Source organism: Orcinus orca, chromosome 10 (genome assembly GCF_937001465.1).
Source record: "Orcinus orca chromosome 10, mOrcOrc1.1, whole genome shotgun sequence".
Taxonomy (NCBI): Eukaryota; Metazoa; Chordata; class Mammalia; order Artiodactyla; family Delphinidae; genus Orcinus; species Orcinus orca.
In genome coordinates this window covers 80,973,835-80,991,860 of record NC_064568.1, presented here as the reverse complement: position 1 = coordinate 80,991,860, position 18,026 = coordinate 80,973,835, and the positions used below count along the sequence as shown (strand labels likewise).

At 56.5% G+C, this 18,026-nt stretch overlaps 2 protein-coding genes across 4 annotated transcripts in view; one reads left to right on the top strand and one right to left on the bottom strand.

Annotated features, from left to right (window-relative positions):
- The window catches only part of TRAM2 (translocation associated membrane protein 2), a 74,332-nt gene extending 61,001 nt beyond the window's left edge, over nt 1–13,331 (top strand). The window contains exons 5-11 of one of the 2 annotated variants that reach the window (XM_004285609.3): nt 1,998–2,056; nt 3,208–3,292; nt 3,808–3,878; nt 6,417–6,521; nt 6,718–6,861; nt 7,625–7,788; nt 8,894–13,331. In XM_004285609.3, the coding sequence (XP_004285657.1) occupies nt 1,998–2,056; nt 3,208–3,292; nt 3,808–3,878; nt 6,417–6,521; nt 6,718–6,861; nt 7,625–7,788; nt 8,894–8,967 (702 nt within the window). In that variant the 3' untranslated portion in view covers nt 8,968–13,331. Of the gene's footprint in view, nt 1–1,997; nt 2,057–3,207; nt 3,293–3,807; nt 3,879–6,416; nt 6,522–6,717; nt 6,862–7,624; nt 7,789–8,221; nt 8,391–8,893 lie in introns of those variants that run through there. The other variant, XM_033416268.2, reaches the window with a different exon arrangement.
- A 3,724-nt stretch (nt 13,332–17,055) lies between these two features.
- EFHC1 (EF-hand domain containing 1) overlaps nt 17,056–18,026 on the bottom strand; it is a 60,708-nt gene continuing 59,737 nt past the window's right edge. For both annotated transcript variants that reach the window (XM_004285608.3, XM_033416252.2), the window contains one exon: nt 17,056–17,274. In XM_004285608.3, the coding sequence (XP_004285656.1) occupies nt 17,203–17,274 (72 nt within the window). In that variant the 3' untranslated portion in view covers nt 17,056–17,202. The remainder of the gene's footprint in view (nt 17,275–18,026) is intronic.

Genomic DNA, 18,026 nt, shown 5'->3' with positions numbered 1-18,026 from the left:
CCATTTTCATCCTTAAATACATTGGTGTTTCCTCTAGGAAGGAATGGCCTCCCCACTTCGGTTTCCCTGGAAAGGGGGTAGGGAGGGCGGAAGGCCGTGAACCTGTGTGCCCGGGGCCGGCATCTGATGCAGGCAGTTTGTGGGGGGCAGAGAGGGGTGGCCCCAGTGTGGGTGCGGAAAAGCCACTCCTCCCACCCCCGCACGCCCCAGAGCCTCCCACCTCTGCCGGACTCTGAGGGGGAGATGGAATGTGGCCGGGAGGGTCTGGTGGGGAGACCCTTTCCTTCAAACCTAAGTTACTGTGACTGCCCTGGGGCCTGCGCCTGATGGGACCCGTCTGTTGAGTCATTGTGCTAATGAGGCCCTGGTCGTATCTGAAATGTCCAGGGGCACTTAGGGACTCAGGGTCTGGGTGGGAGTATGACTGAGGCTCCAGTAGTCACCTGGAGGCTCCTTTGGGAACTGCTAGGCCTCCTCCCCGCCCAGGGCAGCCCCGTCCTCAGTCCCGGTGGGAACATCTGAGGCTCTGGGCCTCCTCATCAAAGCTACCAGTCGGTTGGTTTATTTCTGACTCACCAGGACAGCCAGGCCTGGGGCGCTTGGACCAGGAGGCTTGAGGCGCAGCTCAGAACTCAGTCGTGCTGTCGAGAAGCCCCCTTGTTTTGGGAACTCCCTCCTTTCCCTGTTTCTAAAAGGAGGTCAGGCTGGCGTCACGTCCTCCGCCCTCTCTGAGCGTCGCGTGGCGTCAGCCTCCTTTTGCTCATGGTGGGCCGTTCCGCGTATGTTCTGTAATCTTGGATTATCAACTCATCTTTAGCAAGGTTGTGTGTGTGAGAACCCTGTACGTTCTCGGATGAAAGTACGTCCCGATGGCCTCACCGGCCCACAGATACTGTTAATACCAAGTTCTTAGCGTGAGGGCGCCTAGACACACAGGTGATGTCTATTTGAGCTCCAAACCCACGTGAAAGCGAATCTGAAGTTACAGATTTTCAGGGGGTCATATTTTTGTTTCCATCCTGAGCCCCGGGTGAGCAGACATGGTCCTCTTCTCCCTGCCTTGCTCGTCGGACCCTTCCTCGTCTCCCTTTTCTCTGGGGTGCTGGCCCTTTAAGGGTCTTCTGTTCCCACGCAGGCGCGAAAGCTCTGGCCCTACAGCCTCACCCGCTCAGGCTTTTAGCTCTCTACCCTCTTGGGCCCTCGGGTTTTCCCTTTCTTATTGTGAGCTCAGCTTTGCATTGAAAAGAACATTTGTTAGACTGCATCCAGCATGTCCAGATGTTTTGTAACAGGAGGGTTTTCAGGTCACCTCCCCTACTCTGTAAGAGGACCTGGGCTAGATACTGGAGATGCAAGGAGGCGCCAGAAAAAGAAGCCAGAAAAGAAGGCACGAGCAGAGCCCTGGCGGCCGGCAGTGATGGTGCTATGTGATAAGTGTCACACGTGAGGCCCGTCGGGGAGGCCTGTGGGGTCCTGCCATACTTTTTATTTGTGGTGGTGTGAAGAGCCAAAGTAGGCTTTTCGTTTTTCCAGGGGACGGTGGCTCCGGAGTCCATTTGCTCATTCACTCTACAAGCATTTCCTGAGTGCCTGCACGCCAGGCGTAACACTCGACGCTGTCACGTAAACATAAACTGTCACATTTATTTCTAACAATAACTCTGGGAGGGTATTTTGATCCTCGTTTTCCAGAGGAGCCAGCTGGAGCTCAGGGAGACTGACTCGCTCAGAGGACGCAGCTGATCAGTGTCAGACCCACAGTCAGACTCGGGTCCTCTGACCCCAGAGCAGGGCTCTTCCTCCTACATCACGGCTCTTTTCCATAGTAAAGAGATGGGCCAAGTGCCAGAGGGGTTTCATGTTCACGTTTCCTGTTCCTTCCTCATTCTGGCAGCTGGGGACTAGGTGCAACCCTGACCCTGACCCCTGACCCCCGGGCCTGCCCAGCAGGCCTCACGTTCACATTTCTAAACGCTGTCTCTTCCCGTCCACTACAGGAAGGATATTTAACAAACCCAAGGAGCCTCTGGGAAGACTATCCGCATGTGTACCTCCCGTGAGTATTGTCACCCTCGGTCCCCAGGGAGGAGCGGGCTGGTGCACTGGCTTCTCGCCCCACAATGTGGGCAGAACACAGGCCGGCGAGCCCGAGGACCAGAGCGCCCCCGAGCCTGGCAGGGCCCAGTGTTGTGGAGGCAGACGTCTGGGAGCTGCTTCCTCCCCGTGTTCTTATGGGCAGTTCCTGAAATGACACGTCAACTGCAGGAGCCCGGGCACAGGGCCCTGTCTCTGCCCAGGCTGCCATCACAGAGCACCACAGGTGGCAGGGTTCCCAGGGGCTTATAAACAGCAGACATCCCTTCCTCACAGTTCTGGAGGCTGGCAGACCCAGTGTCTGGTGAGGCCGCTTCCTGCTTCATGGATGACATCTTCTGTGTCCTCACGTGCGGAAGCAGAGAGGGGCCTCTTTCACAAGGGCACTAATCCCACTCTGGGGGGCTCCAGCCCCGTGACCTAATCACCTCCCAGAGGCCCCACGTCCCGGTACCATCACCATAGGGGTTAGGATTTCAACGTGTGAATTTTGAGGGGGTGCAAACATTGGGTCTGTAGCAGGTTCCTACAGCGCCTGGGAGGGGCGGGGAAGCAGAGCCTCTGCACGGAGCTTTCTGGGCTGCGCCCTCCTGGCACCTGCACACATCTGCACACATCTCCCCTCAGGCCTCCACGGGAGGCAGTGCCCCTCCTCTCCTGCGCCGACAGGACACCGGGAGGGCAGAGCTGGGCCCACATCCCCCAGAGACCACGGCCCTTAGAACAGCAGCACTGGAGACTGAGCAGAGTTAGGTCCTCCCTCTGGTGCTGAGACCCCTTTATTCCTCAGCTCATTCCTGCCACCTGCCATCTCCTGCCCCGACAGCGCTCTGGATTCGGCTCCCTCCTCAGCCTTCCCTCCTCTGCTCTCTCTTCATCCTTCTTGTGTCTTTTCATGGACTTCCCATGTCCCTCCACGTGCATGGTCTTGTGTGTGGAGCAGTGTCCTGGGCTCAGGGGCGTGGAGCTCACCATCCCCCCACCCCTCCATTCCTCCCTCTCGGCCCAGCTCCTCACACCGCCTGGCCCTTGCCCCCACCCCACCCTGTGCTTGGTGAGCACCTGTAGGGGCTTCTCTCTATCCCTCTGGGTGACTGGCCCCCTTGTCTCCAGCTTCCAGGTGAAGTTCTTCTACCTGTGCCAGCTGGCCTACTGGCTGCATGCACTTCCTGAGCTCTACTTCCAGAAGGTACGGAAGGTGAGTACTGGTGGCCCCTCTGATGCTGCTGGCCCTCCCTCTGGCCGCCCACGTGTGGGGGTGGACACGGGGGTGTGTTGGCGGGTTGAGTGAGATGCTGAGCCAGTGCCTGTTGGAATCTCCCTGATGACCTCCAGGAGGGGGGCTGCCTTGTCAGACTCCCACACGAGACATGTGGCTTTGGGGGGCCTGACTCATCTTCGGGGGAGCGGATGGAGAGTTCTTTGCCTTTCCTTCAGTTGTTTTTTTTTTAAAGCTTCTCTCTGGCTGATTTCCTAAAGCCCTGTTCCCCAATCCCTGTCTCTTCTTTCTCAACCTAGTCCCGCCCCCTGACCACTGAGTCGCCTTCAGACTTTGTGCAGCCAGGTGCGCGTGTCCCCGGTGGGACCTGGGGCTGTCTGGCAGCCCCGCTCCGCAGGCCTGCCATGTCCTTCTGCACTCCCTGTTCCTCTACCTCCCCCTGCATCTCCAGGTAGGGAATGAGCACATGTCCTGTTTGCCTCTCTTGTCTGCAGGAGGAGATTCCCCGGCAGCTCCAGTACATCTGCCTGTACCTGGTCCATATTGCGGGCGCGTACCTCTTCAAGTGAGTGACACCCGGAGCGGGCCAGATCTCCCTGCCTTTTATGTCTGTGCCTCTCTCCACACAGTCATTTAATCAGGAGGCATTTCTTAGTCACTTACTGTGTGCCGAGCACCATGCTAAGACCTGGAAACACACAGATGGATAATGGAGGGTTCCTTTATGGTTACTGGATCATTCTCTGCCAAGCAGGAGAGACAGTTACAGACAAAGGTAAAGACGATTAGTGGGATGAGCACTGTGCTACCGTAGGGACCACCTGCCGTGGGAACCCAGAGGAGCGACTACCTCAACCCGAGACAGGGCCAGGGCAGCATCCCAGGGACGCGGGCCGTGAACCAGGGCTTTGCAGGTTGAGGGCAGCCTGAGCAGGGCTCCTGCCCCGTGCATCCAGCCGGCGGCGCTGTCAGAGCCCGTGGCCCCGGACTCCCCTTCCCTTCGATTTGTAATGAGGGGTAGAGTCATCACTGTTTGGTTGTCCTCATGTCAGCAGAGTTGCTGTTGCCTTGAGTGTCTCTTGTGAAGAGAATCACTGCTGAGCAGGACCTGTCCTTCTAGTTTGGACTTTTCTTGGGCTTGGCTTTTGCGGTATAGGAGAGCACGCGCTGTATAACCTGCTCAGGTGCCTGGGGTCTCCTCGGTCCGCATGGCAGGCATCCCGTGAGAATGACTGACCCGGGGGACCGGAGCCGGGTCTGCTCTGTGGTCTCTGGAGGCCGAGAGCGGCGTCCGTGCCTGGCTGGGCCTCTGAGGGGCAGAGGCCATGTGGGTGCAGCTCTGCTCTTATGTCGCAGGCTCCTGTACGGGTGGGCGGGTGGGTGTGAGGAAGCCGTGCCGCGAGGATGGGGACGGAGAGGAGCAGGGCAGGGTCTGACCCTGTTTGGGCCGAGTTCTTGTTCTGGAAAGAGGCTAGAACAGAAGGCGGAGCAGCCGGTCCTTCGCAATCACGCTGGCCCGGCCCCAGCGAGGCCGGCCCGGCTCAAGGTGCGGCCGCCTCTCTCCACTCCTTTTTTTTTTTTTTTTTTTTGCGGTCCGCGGGCCTCTCACTGTTGTGGTCTCTCCCATTGCGGAGCACAGGCTCCGGATGCACAGGCTCAGCGGCCACGGCTCACGGGCCCTGCCGCTCCGTGGCACGTGGGATCCTCCCGGACTAGGGCATGAACCCGTGTCCCCTGCATCGGCAGGCGGACTCTCAACCACTGCGCCACCAGGGAAGCCCCTCTCCACTCCTTTTAATCTAGTTTTCAGAAGTGAGTGAGTGTGGGGAAAGGAGAGACCCTCGGCTGCAGGATTTCCCAAGGAAGACAGACCTTTGAAGTGGCCAGCGATGCGGGGTCTTGTTTGGGGAGAGCTGGGCCCTGGGGGCCTTCACTCACCCGTGGGCCCAGCCCTGCTTCAGGAGGGGCAGTTCCATCTGGGTGAAGGCAGACAAGGCCCTGCTCTCCTGCTCTGTGGGCCGGGGGGTGGACCATAAATAAGGAAATGAGAGAGTTTCCCCAGGTGGTTAAGTGTGAGGAGGAAAGTAACGCAGGGTGATGGGACGGCTGACTCGTCCACTTGGCCCCCTGTGGTGAGAAGAGCTCTCTGAGGAGGGGACTCGGGTAGAGAGAGGCGCGAGTGACAGAGCCAGGCAGGTGGATAGCTGGGTGGAGCTGTGCAGGAGAGGGGACCACAGGGTCAGGGCCCTGAGGTGGGAGCAGGGCTGGGCGGTAAGGCTTGAGATGGTCAAGGGCAGGATCCTGCTGGCCACCTTCGGCTGTGTGGAGACATGGGTTTTCACATCATTCTCTTGACCGTTCTCAGGATCCAGTGACTTTCCTGAATGACTCCACACTTCTTTGGTCCCCCTGGGTGGAATCACGGGGTCCCTCTTCAGCATGGCCCGCGGGTTTTCCACCCAGCCCCCCAGTATCTCTCTGACTTCCCAAGGCCCTGCCTGCTCAGCAGCACCTGTAACTTCACTGTGCAGCCTTCTTGCGTCTGTTTGAACCACAGCCGACCATCGGCAGCAGACTGCCTGGGAAAGTCAGTAAGAGCATCGTGACCGGAAGTGAGCAGGGGGCATGGGAATGGGGGCTCGTGTTTGAAGAGGTTGGTTCACTAGCACGTATTTTGATGTTGTGTTGAGTTTTGCTTCTTCGTATACCTCTTGGCTGTGAAGACTTGGATGACAAAAAAAAAAAAATCAGACTGTAGGAATCTCCTCCCGCCAATCCCTCATATTTCTACACGCAAAGCTCAGCAATTTGTTCTGAGCACCTTTTCTGTGCGTGGTCCCGTGCCAGGTGATGAACACAGAGTGACAGGTGCTGCGAAGGCAGCCAGGGCCACAGTGGGAGCAGGAGGGGCGCTGGGCCCAGACGGGACAGGTGACATATCGGTATTAAGGAAAATTCTTGAAGGTGTGGCAGCAGATCTGCATCCTGAAGGATGAGGCGGGGCTCGCAGGGAGGGCGGGAGTGGGGAGAGGAGCCCAGGCCCCTTGCCCCCCGCTCTCGCGGTGCCTCGTGGGGACTGTGAGGCTTGTCTGTGTCTCCACAGCCTGAGCCGCCTGGGCCTGGTCCTGCTCCTGCTGCAGTACTCGACCGAGTTCCTCTTCCACACGGCTCGGCTCTGCTACTTTGCAGACGAGAACAACGAGAAGCTGTGAGTGATGTGGACGGGCTGAGGCCCGGCGAAGGGGAGGGCCCCGCGCTGGCGGTAGGCAGGGCCCTGGGGTTATTTTTTCCTGGAGCGTCTTACTCTGGACACCTCATCCCTCAAGCACCCTCCTCGGCCACCCTTGGACCCTCTCCCCGCTTGCTGCCTGAAGGCTGACGTACGTCCCCCGCTCCTCGGGCAGGTTTAACGCCTGGGCTGCTGCATTTGGAGTCACCCGCCTCTTCATCCTCACCCTCGCCGTGCTGGCCATTGGCTTTGGCCTCGCTCGCGTGGAAAACCAGGCCTTTGACCCCGAGAAAGGGAACTTCAACACGTTACTTTGCAGGTGAGTTGGGCAGGAGCCTCCCGAACTCGGCACAGCTTCTGCCGAAGGTCAGGAGGCCGCAGACCGCTGGGTCTCCCGCACCGTGATGTTCAGGGGGGGATCTCAGACATCTGGCCCGAGGGGAGAAGAGATGCCAGCCTCCTGCTTCCATCACATCCGTCTTCCCTCCCTGGCCCCGGTCCGTCAGGCCGCAGGCCTGGTGCTGGTGCCGCTGGGAGCTCCTCCCCTGGCCTGCGCCTCACTGGGGGTGCCGGGTTCACGTCCAGCCTCTCAGTTGGCTGTTACAACCACGCGTGGGCTTTTTACAGCGTGTTCTCAACGGTGTGGCCAGTGGCCTCGCACAGCGGCCAGGAGGGCAGCGAGGAGGCCACGGTCTCCATGACACCCGGGGCCCAGCAGGGGTCAGAGGTTTGTCCAGGTTGCTCAGCTTCTACGTGGCTCGCCGGGTGAGAAGCCGCACTTCTAGAATTATTTCTGCTGCATTGTAGTTCAGTTCACTTGAATCCTTCCGACGTACACGGGGCTTACATGGGCCGTGCTCTGCGCTGTGGGTCCAGCAGGCATGGGGTGGTGTGACAGGAGCTGGACCCACATCTGTCACCTCCTCCCGCTGGTCCCTCCGCCCGCCCTGAGGCACTGGAGCGGAGCCCGGCACGGGCCACGCTCTTCCCGGAGGTGGTGGCGGGCCGGGCACCGCGGGGTCCTGGCCTGCCCCCTGCCCAGGGCACGTGCAGCCAGAGCCCACCGAGCCCTCTGCCCACAGGCTGTGCATGCTGCTCCTGGTGTGCGCCGCCCAGGCCTGGCTCATGTGGCGCTTCATCCACTCCCAGCTGCGGCACTGGCGCGAGCACTGGAGCGAGCAGAGTGCCAAGCGCAGAGTGCCCGCCGCGCCCAGGCTGGCAGCCAGGCTCATCAAGAGGGAGTCGGGTGAGTGCCGGGTCCGGGCGGGGCGGGGTGGGCGGGGACCCCCCCAGGGCCCTGGACCAGGCCTGCCCCGTCCCACCTCCTCCCAGGCCCCGGGCTCCTCGGCTCGTGCCAGGGCCTGACTGGCACGTGGCCGGGCGCACACGGCTTGTGGGTGGGGCTGGCTGACGCGGCGGGGGCCCTCGCGGCCGCGGTGGGCAGGGCAGCGGCTGGGTGGGGAGCTCTGGCTGGAAGCATGTCCACAGGGTGGCCTCAGGGACCCCATCAAGGGCGGCTGATGCTCTCTGGGTCCTCACCCGCCCCCATGCTCCGCATCTCGGTCTGGCCGTCTCCCAGGATGCTGGCTCTGCCTCTCTCTTCAGGGGTGGCCTGAGGGGACACAGTGCTTGGGGGGCAGCGTTCGGGAGACAGCCGCTTCTCCTCTGGCCCCCGCCAGGTCCTGGGGCGCTCGCTGCCAGCCCCGCGCTCTCTGTCCAGCCTGGGGGCCTGTCTGCACCAGGCTCTGTTTCCTGAGTCGCCGGCCTCTCTCCAGGTGTGGCCTGCTCGGCAAGGGCGCGTGCGCGGCTGCGTGTGACAAGGAGTCAGGCCCGGCTGGCGGTGGGGCGGGTACGGGGTGGGGGGGGCTGCAGCCAGGTGTGCCTGACTTTGAGCAAGCAAACGCGGTGTTTAGGGCAACAATGAAAAGCACGCTTTTGCTGTCAGAGGAGCGCCAGGTGAAGAGTAAGGCCTTGTCCCTGCAGCCTCTCTACCTCCTCCTGACCGTTCCGTGTCCTGGGACCTTTGCTGAAGGGGGCTGGTGCCCCGCAGGGGCCCGAGAGGAGCTGAGGCCTAGGCTCTGGCCCCACCTCAGGCCCGGGCGGGTGGCGGGTGGGCCTCTGCCTGTTCCCTGGTGGCTGTGTGTCATCCAGCCCCTCCCGCGGAAGGACAGTCGGAGACCACCCACCTCAAGTGAAGCAAGACCCTGGGGGGGGGGCAGGAGCCCCTGGGAGCCGCCTGCTGGTGCCCTTTGCTGTGGGGGCTGCAGCCTAGGTCCCCTCGGCTCATCCTGTGCGCAGCCTCCCGCCCCTGCCCCAGCGGAAACACTGCGTTTGTCTCCCTTCATTCCCAGGTTACCACGAAAACGGAGTGGTGAAAGCAGAGAACGGAACCTCCACACGGACTAAGAAACTCAAGTCTCCTTAGGGCCGAGGTGCTGAGAACAGGAATGCTCTCGCGGGCCCAGCAGGGAGGCCCCCCTCCTGCTCCGATGCCCCATCTCACACAGCAGAAACCTGTCTTCACACAGGGTCTTTTCCTCTTCTTTACGTCTTGGCTTTCTCTTCTTTCTCTGTGAACCATTCTCAATAAAACCAAAAATCTTCCTCTTTCCCTCCCTCCAGCCACCTCACATCCTCACCTCTGTCCTGTGTCGGGTTTTCTAGAAGCCTGGCCTCTCACGGTTACCTTTCTGCTGGCCTCCTCTTTCTCTTCCTTCACAGCTGTTTCCTTCTCTTTTTACTTGTTAATTTACCTTACTGTGCAATTTTTCTGTGTCTGATTTTTACAACGAGAGGAGGCGAAGCCTGTAGTGCTGGCCGTCCCCCACCCAGATCCCCAGGACCTGTCCGGGTCGGCAGCCTCGTGCCGGGGAGCCTCCACCAGGGCCGGCGGCAGATCCCCGTGCGGATGGGCAGCAGGAGGGGAGACTGGCCCTCCTGGATCGTCGTCTCCTAGGTGCTGAGGAACTGACGAGAGTATGATTCCAGTTCTGCGAGCACCATCTTGAGGCCCCGTGGGGCCGCTGCTAGTTGGAAGCGCCAAGGCATTTGGCTTTGGGACATGATGACTCAGTCCAGAAGGATGGTGCTGTCTCGGGTCCCATGACTCGGGAGAGCTCACCAGTGGCCGGTCCTGGACACCAGCCCACTCTCTCTGTCGGGGATGTGCTGAAGGAGGGTGAGTCTTCCCACTCTGCAGCAGCGGCAAAGCAACCAGAGCGGCGGGCCCTCCCGGAAAGTAACGCAGCAGAAACAATGGAGGCGCCAACCTAGCCTTTCTTCGGCAGGTCCAGCTGCATTGCTCTTCCCACTGTTCACCAGCGTCCAAAACCAAACCAAGCAGCAGTTAACAAAGCAGCCTGGCCGGGGACGTGCTGGTGCTAAACCCCAGGCCCAGCAGCCCAGTTGGGCGCCGGCCTTGCACCTGACTTCATCTCTCTCGCGGCAGGAACACTACGCCCCCCGTGGCCCCTGGTGCCCCAGGGTCGGTCACCTGGGCCCCCTGTCCTCTGGCCTCACTTGCTGAGTGTCCTTTGGAATTGTCGTTGTCCTCTGCTGAGCACACCCACAGCGTTTTAGATGGTTTGAAACCAGGCTGACTCAGAATCGCTCTGCTGGTTAGATGGGCAGACACAGCCGTGCTGATGTGCATATTTTGGCCCCCTTCCCGCACATGGTCTCCCCCTCTCCCCAAAGACAAGGCCTCCAGCAAGGAGCTAGGCTCTCAGCAAGGAGGCCTGAATGCTGTGGGCACAAGAATGTTAGTGTCATTTGATGTGCTGGTCCTCTTCCTGACATCACAGTAGAAACCAAACTGGATTATTACCCAGAAAGCAGGGAAGTGGGTCTTTTCATCAAGGCAGCTCCCTTCTCCAGATCACTTGCATCAGAGAGAAGTTTTAATCTACCAGTGCCTGGGGACTTGCTTCCTGACACCCTGGTAGACCCTCATCTCTCTGTTCAGGATTAGGCCGGGGAGATGGGAAGATCTTCTCTTATTTTGATTACCCTTAGGAGAGGGACAGCGCTTTTGAAAATGCGAATTCTTCCCATCTTTCCTTCTCCTTCCCTGACACTTATCTGGGCTGCAAAGCAGAATGTTGGTGGAAGGGTGGCTTGTACCAACCCCGCAGGCCCAGTCTGGAACCCCTCAGCCATTCAGTCAAATGGTCCTCCCTCCCCGCTCGAGGCTGTGGCTGTGACTGTGACTGAGCCGGTGTTCCTACTTGGCCCAGGGATGCTGTGCAGCCCACGTCAGCCTGCAGCCTCCTAAGCCTGGCCCAGTCCTCTCCAGGCTGTGTCCCTGGCCTTGGCACTGCTCCTGCTGCGTGCAGGAGGCCGCCCCCCCACCAGGGAGCACTGCTGAGTCATGCCTTCAGCGGGTACCTGGCCTCCTTGCTGTGGGCTCCGGAGGTGGGAGCTGCAGCCGAGGTCCTGCCATCGGGCAGTGACTTTTCTCACGTTCAGAGGTGATCGCCGCCAGAGCACACGTGCTTGGTGTGCCCTTGGTCTCTTGTAAGTTGGCCCCTCATACTGTGCGCCTCCTCAAGGTAGTACCACCAGCCCGGGGCCAGGCTAACTCTCGCCACCTCCTAAAGGACGGGGTTGGGTCCCTGATTGAGAGTTGGGAAAATCTTTCCTGCTGCGTGAAACCCCTGAGACCATGCGTGAGGCTAGCGTCCCACCGGCCAGTTTCAGGAATGGTTTGAGGGGAGGGTGAGAGGGAAACTGTAGGTGTTCTGTCACCCCGGGCGTGCCTGGCATGTTTGCTTCAGAGCAGAGCCAAGCCATGGCAGGCTGGCTCGAAGCATGTTACCAGGGGCCGAAAGAACTCACTTCCAGTTCGTCCTGAGAGCCTGTTGGGTTGGCTTGTCCTGATTTGGCCGTTCTATGTTCTTCAGTCTTAAACACTCTCTGTGAAGGCCCGGCCAGACCCCCAAGTTTGAGAGGCCACTCAGTGCCATCCGCCAGGAGGAGAGCAGATGCTAACCTACCTCAGCAGCCCCCGCCCTCCCAGCATCCCTGGCTGGCACGCGTGCAGGGGCGCCGGGCAGGGTGGCGTGGGAGAGGCTGGGGGATGGACGGGTGATCCCAGCTGCCAGTGCCCCTCCTTGGAGGCTCCGTGATGGGAAGTTATTTTTACCCTCCAGGCTCTGATAGCTACACTATAGTAGGTTACAGGTGCCCCTTCTGAAGGCAGGGCAGGTTCTGGGGGAAGGAGAAGCAGGCCGAGCCAGACCTGCATCTTGGGGAGAACCTTTTCCCTTCCTGTCCCAAGGTGGAGCGACCAACGTTTCAGAAACCAGACTTGACACCTGTGCTCTGGCCACCTCTGCAGATGCTCCTCTTGACTTGAAAGGCTTGGCGCCGGGCAGGCTGTTCTGGGATGCATGCAGCTGCGTTTGCTGTGGGGACCTTTCTCCGTACCTTTGACTTTCTCCTAAGTGCTGAGTAAGAGGTATAGGGTGGAGAGTGCGCCCCCTCCCGATTCCACACAGAATTCTAGTCCCTGGGAGCCTTTTTAAATTCAAAGTGGCGCGAAGCCCCCCCACCACGTAGGGTTTCCTTCGGGCTTCAGCCTCCTTGGTGGTCTGTGCTAGGCCTGGGGGCCAGGGAGGCAGGGAGGTCTGCACGGGACTCACTCCCCTGCTGGGGCGTCAGCGTCCCAGTGAACAGAACCCGTTCCTGATGGCCGGGGCCTCTGCTGCTGTGGGGAGTGGCCTTTCTCCCCCTCCCAGCTGCCATCCTAGCTCACAGCCCAGCTCCTCAGGAGGGACTGGGCAGGACTGGAGAACTGGGTCTTGACAGATCACTTGGAACTTAGGCCGAGTCTCCGGCCCCGCGAGGAGCCTTCACCAGCTCCCCCCTGGAGCCTAGTTCTCTCGTGAACAGTGACTCCTCTCAAAAGGCTGAGGGTGACCGCCAGTCCCCTGCCCCCTCCCCCCAGCGGCTAGCTCTCTTTACGGAGGGCCCCGAAAAGCACGGGGATTCCAGCTCTCTGCAGCCCCTTCTTGCCCCGAGCTGATCCTGTATCTTTTTGTGTCAGAAGTGCCTTATGTGCCATGGTCTCCTGGCCTCCACTTGCACTGTGTGGCCAGCCCCCCGGGCCCTGGCACAGTTACATGTTAAAGGGACCGGATTGTGACAGTTTCACCTCATTCATCTTAGCCTCACCGCCACTGTCCGGGTCTGGTGGTGTCCGGTTTCTCCCTTGTGTCTGGTGGCTGTGAGGGCCCCTTCACTGGCACCTACCTGTCAGAGAAGCTCAGGGCTCCCAGGGGCACCAGACCTCCGCGCCTCGGCCCACGTGGTAAGCCTTGCTCATCCAGCTCCCCTTGCACGTGAAAGGAGGCACCCTGGCTCTAGCCTCTTCTCATCCATACTGCTTCCCGTTCGACCCCGCGTTTCTGCGGTAAGGTGTTTACTCTCACTTCCCGGTCACAAGCGGCGCTCACAGGTGCCCGTCTGACGTGGGTCCGGGGGGACTGTTGCAGGGCACCCCTCCCCCCCACGCAGTGTGCCCGCCCCTCGCCTGCCTCGTCCTTGCTCTTCCGGGTTGTGCAATACCTCTCCTAGCCAGTGGTCTTTCCCACAGGCTGTCTGTCCCTTCCAGTGCCTGGCCACTGGGGTGGACAGGACCCACGGGAGGGTGGTCGTCATCCCCACAGAAGAAAGTAGCCACGCTCCCTCTGTTGCTGTCATTCTTGTGACCCTGGTGGCACTCTAAGTGGAACACTGTAGCATCATCTTTGAAGTCCATATAGTTTTAAAACTGTTGAAAAGGAAAAACATCCTCATGATGGGGCATTAATAAGTCAGCATCTGGGAATAAGATCCGTGTGACACCTGAGGCATCACCATCAGTTCGCTGTAAGGGTTCTAGAGTTTCTTGTTCGTGTGGAGAGGAAGGAGGTTTTCCTGGGAATCGGCCACACATGGACAGCCCTGGTCATCTGATCAGATCTGACTGGTTGTAAGTACCACCATTTCCTTGGGTACAGATTCAAGTGTTTATGTAATGAGACTACACACCTCATTTTTTCAGTTCCTCTTGTTTAACAAACATCTGAAGGATGAGCTGAGGCTGCCGGTGCCCTGAGCAACTCATAATGCAAATGTGGACAAAGCGTTTTTTTGTTTTTCTACTTTAGCCTGTTCATGTATTGGACCAAATTTCAACAAGGAACTCAAGGAAAATTTGTACCTGCCATATTTATGCTTTCATGTAAAAGGGTTTTTTTTGGGAGGGGGGGCTCTTTTTACTTTCAGTGAACATTTTTCCAAATCCTTTTTTTTTCTGTCCGGTTTTAAAACAAATTACGGTTTTGTATGGATTTTTTTAAATGTACATTTTGAAACAAATGATCGACAAATATTTTTGAAATAACTGAATAAAAGGCCTTGAATTATTCGCCTGCTTGTCTCGGGTATAATTCCTTCTATTCCTTTTTATCTGGATGCTCACATTTGCTTTTTTTTTTTTTAAGTTGCAAGCATTATTTTATTCCCCCTCTTAGATGGCTATCTGGGAATTGATTAGAGTATGTTTCTCCCCTGAAGACTGAAAAGGATAAGAGCGCTTTAAAATAATGATACTGCTGGCAACTTTATTTTTTGCAAGACTTTGCATCAACTAGTCTTGTTTGTATTGCTCACATTTGCTTTTATATGAAGAACGAGTTTGCATCAATTTCAGCCTCATTTCTAACATTTTTCACTCTGTCATTTCTTGAATATCTTTTGAGATATATATTTGTTCGTGTGGTCATGTGAGTTAGTTAGGGAGTTGGAATTAAGGACGGAGAAGGAGTCAGTTACATTGAGTGGTGGGTAGTAATAAGCCTCATTTTTACTGGTGTCTGTAACAGGGAAGTGTGAACGTGGAAAGGAGTGTGGTGACATGGGGTGTGTGGGCAGGAAGCGCCACAAGGAGGCGCACTGTGCCTGATGCCTGCTGTACGGCTGCCCCCATCATCCATGGGAATGTTCCGAGACCCCCCCCAGTGGATGCCTGAAACCCCAGAGAGTTCTGGGCCCTAAATATGCTATGTTTTTTCCTACACATACCTACCTATGGTGAAATCTATAAATTAGGCACAGTAAGAGATTAACAATGATAACAAAATAGAACAATTATAACCATATACCATAATGAAAGTTATGTGAATGTGGTCTCTAAAAACATCTTACTGAGCTGCACTCACCCTTCTTCTTACGATGTGAGGTGACTGAGTGCCCAAGTGACAAGGTGGCATGAGCTGGATGATGCAGATGCTGTGGTGGAGCGCTGGGCTCTACTGGCCTTCTGATGACGCGTCAGGAGAGGATCACTTGCTCCAGGTGACCGTGGATCACTGAGCCCTGACAATGCCGACAGCTGGGGATCCCGGGAGGGACAAAGTGGGAGGGCGCAAGATCTCATCACACTACTCAGAATGGCACACAGTTTAAAACTTAAGAATTATTTCTGGAGCGTTCCATTTAATATTTCCAGACCATGGCTGACCATGTTTAACTAAAACTGGAAAGTGAAAGTGTGGATAAGGGGGACGACTGTGTTATGGTGTCACTTGGCTAGGAGAGGATGGGGCTAAGTCTGTGTGTAAAAGCCACCAGATGTCAGTGGAGGTGCTGAATAGATGCTGTCTGAGTGTTGGTACCAGCAGTGGGCACAGGACACTGCTGGCATCAGATGGCCTGTTGCCCATGGCTGTCTGCTGTTTTTCCAGAACCATCTCCAGAGAGAGCTCAGGAGATGAGTGCAGTTAGTTGAGGACAGGCATGGGCTATGAGGACCCAACAGGAACCATGTACCTGAGACAAAGGCACGGTGCCAACAGAGAGCAAGCGGCTCAGCCGGAGAAGCTGGTGACCTTGGGCAGTCGGCCTTTCTGAGCCTGCTTGCTCATCTGGGCTCAGCATTTTGGGGGTGTGTCGGCTGGCTGGTTTGCTTGTTTTCACAGGGAATGGTGGTGGTAAGATTTAGGGATAGTAAATGCTAAGTTCATGGTTCAAATAAAGCACTCAATAATTTCTTATAGGAACATGCTCGTGCTCCTACACCAGCAGGCTAGTCACTCACCCAAGTGACCCTTGATTTTCTGGAAACATCTAGAGACATCTTCTCAGGTACCCCTAAAGCCTACAGATACGGGCTTGATACACCCTAATTAGATGGTATTTTCAGGCCCCTGGTGGTACAGACAGAGTACAGGTAGGAAGGAATCAGAGACAGCATTTCTAAAGATGAAGTTGGTGTCTGACTTCAACTAAGGAGCAGCCCTGCTTCTGAAAAGTCCATCAGAGCTCAGTCGATAACCAGTAGCTGCTACTAGTCTTTTCTGCCTATCTTGAGGCCAGGCTCTCTAAAAGCAGTTTTTCTAAATTTTTTTCTTTTTAACTACAGCCCACATAAAGAAATGTTTTACATCATGACCCAGTAAATACACACTCATTTGAAACAAAAGTTTCATGAAACAAATCAGTGTACCACACTGTGGTATTTTCTATTATCACAGTGTCTGCCTGCCAATGCAGGGGACATGGATTCGAGCCCTGGTCCAGGAACATCCCACATGCCGCAAAGCAACTAAGCCCGTGCACCACAACTACTGAGCCTGCGCTCTACAGCCTGTGAGCCACAACTACTGAGCCCGCGTGCCTAGAGCCTGTGCTCCGCAACAAGAGAAGCCACTGCAGTGAGAAGCTCACGCACCACAAGGAAGAGTAGCCCCCGCTCGCCGCAACTAGAGAAAGCCCGCACGCGGCAACAAAGACCCAACACAGCCAAAAATAAATTTAAATAAATAAATAATAAAACGAAATAAAATGCAGGTCTACTAATGGGCCTAGAACTGCAACTGGAAAACATGGTGTCTACTTCCTGGCGGGGCGGGCAGCACTGTCTGCAGCACCACACCCGACCTGATGTCTGTCTGAGCAAATTCCATGCATCCTCCTCCTGATCTTGGTCACTCTACACCTGCATTAGTCAGGGTTCTTTCTCCAGAGAAGCAGAACCGATAGGCTGTATATACAGAGAGAAAGAGACTGACGATTAAGGAATTGGCTCCTGTAACCGAGGAAGCTGACAAGCTCCAGTATCTGTAGCCAGCGACCTGGAGGCCTCTGAGGGCTGACGGAGTAGTTCCTGTCTGAAGGCCAGCGGGCTGGAGCCCCAGAAGAGCCGATGTCTCAGTTTGAGTCCAAAAGCAGGAAAAAGCCGATGTCAAAGCAGGCCGGAGGAATTCTCTCATTAGGGAAAGGTCAGCCTTTTTGTTCTATTCAAGCCTTTAATGGAATGGGTGGGGCCCACCCACATTGGGCCCACCCACATTGGAGAGGGCCATCTGCTTTACTCCATCCACCAACTCAAATATTAACCTCATCCAGAAACGGCCTCACAGACACACCCAGAAATGTCCAGGCACCCCATATCTAGTCAAGTTGACACATAAAATTAACCATCACAACACCCCTATCTCCCCTCCCTAAATAAGGCACCAACCTTAGCTCCTACAAGATCCAATTTAATTTAGACTTCAGTGGTAAAAGAACCAAAAAGGAAATATAATTTCAAGAGCTCTGTAAATGCCTCTATGAAGAGTACAGGTATACGTAGGCCCAACCTCAAAATACTGTGCTTTCTGTCCTCAGCAGGTCAGTTGGAGAAAGCACGGACGAAGTTATAGTAGTCAATCTTGTCTTCTCCGTGAGAGCACATCCTGATGAGCTGTGGGAGAGAGAAGGGGAGCCCGTGAGAGACAGATGGGCTGCCTTCAGCTCAGCTGCACAGCGCTCTTTAGTGCCTGTCCCTGCCTTTGTAAACCAGCTCAGGCTTTTTATATATCCTTGGCTGATTCTGAAATGATCCTGTAAACCGGGAAGGTAGGTCAGAGTATCCCCATCTTCACGAAATCAAAGCTCAGATGGAGTAAATGGCCTGCCCAAGGTTTCAGGTTTGACATTTATAAGAGCACTGTCATTTCCAAAGCATTTTTGTTCTTATATTCAATTACAAGACTTTGTCCATCCAGTCAGCACAGAGTAAGACTTAGAATAGCAGAGGTTGCTGCTATCACAGCCTAAAAGAAAAATCTAGTCACGTCACTGCTCAAACCAAGTCCCCTGAAACACCTGTGAGTGGCAGTAAGCACACCGATCTTGCTGTGGCTACTTTAAGGACGTGTGCAAATCCATCCCGCCCCTGCTTTCCCTGTCCCACCTCCCCTGACTGCAGCTCCTCTCTCCCAGGTCAGGTCACAGATAGCACAAATGACCTAAGAAATCGAAGGCTGGGTGTGCTGTCAGCCTGAGACTTGGGAAGCTAGATGGGCATTTGGCCCACCTGAACTGTTATCCTTCTACCTGCCTCCCTCACTCCTTGCTAATGTTCCCATCTGAAAAACCCTCATCTCCAACCTAGTCACACTGGCCCCAAACAGAAGGCTTCCCTAAATGAGACCTAACTTCCAAACATCCCTT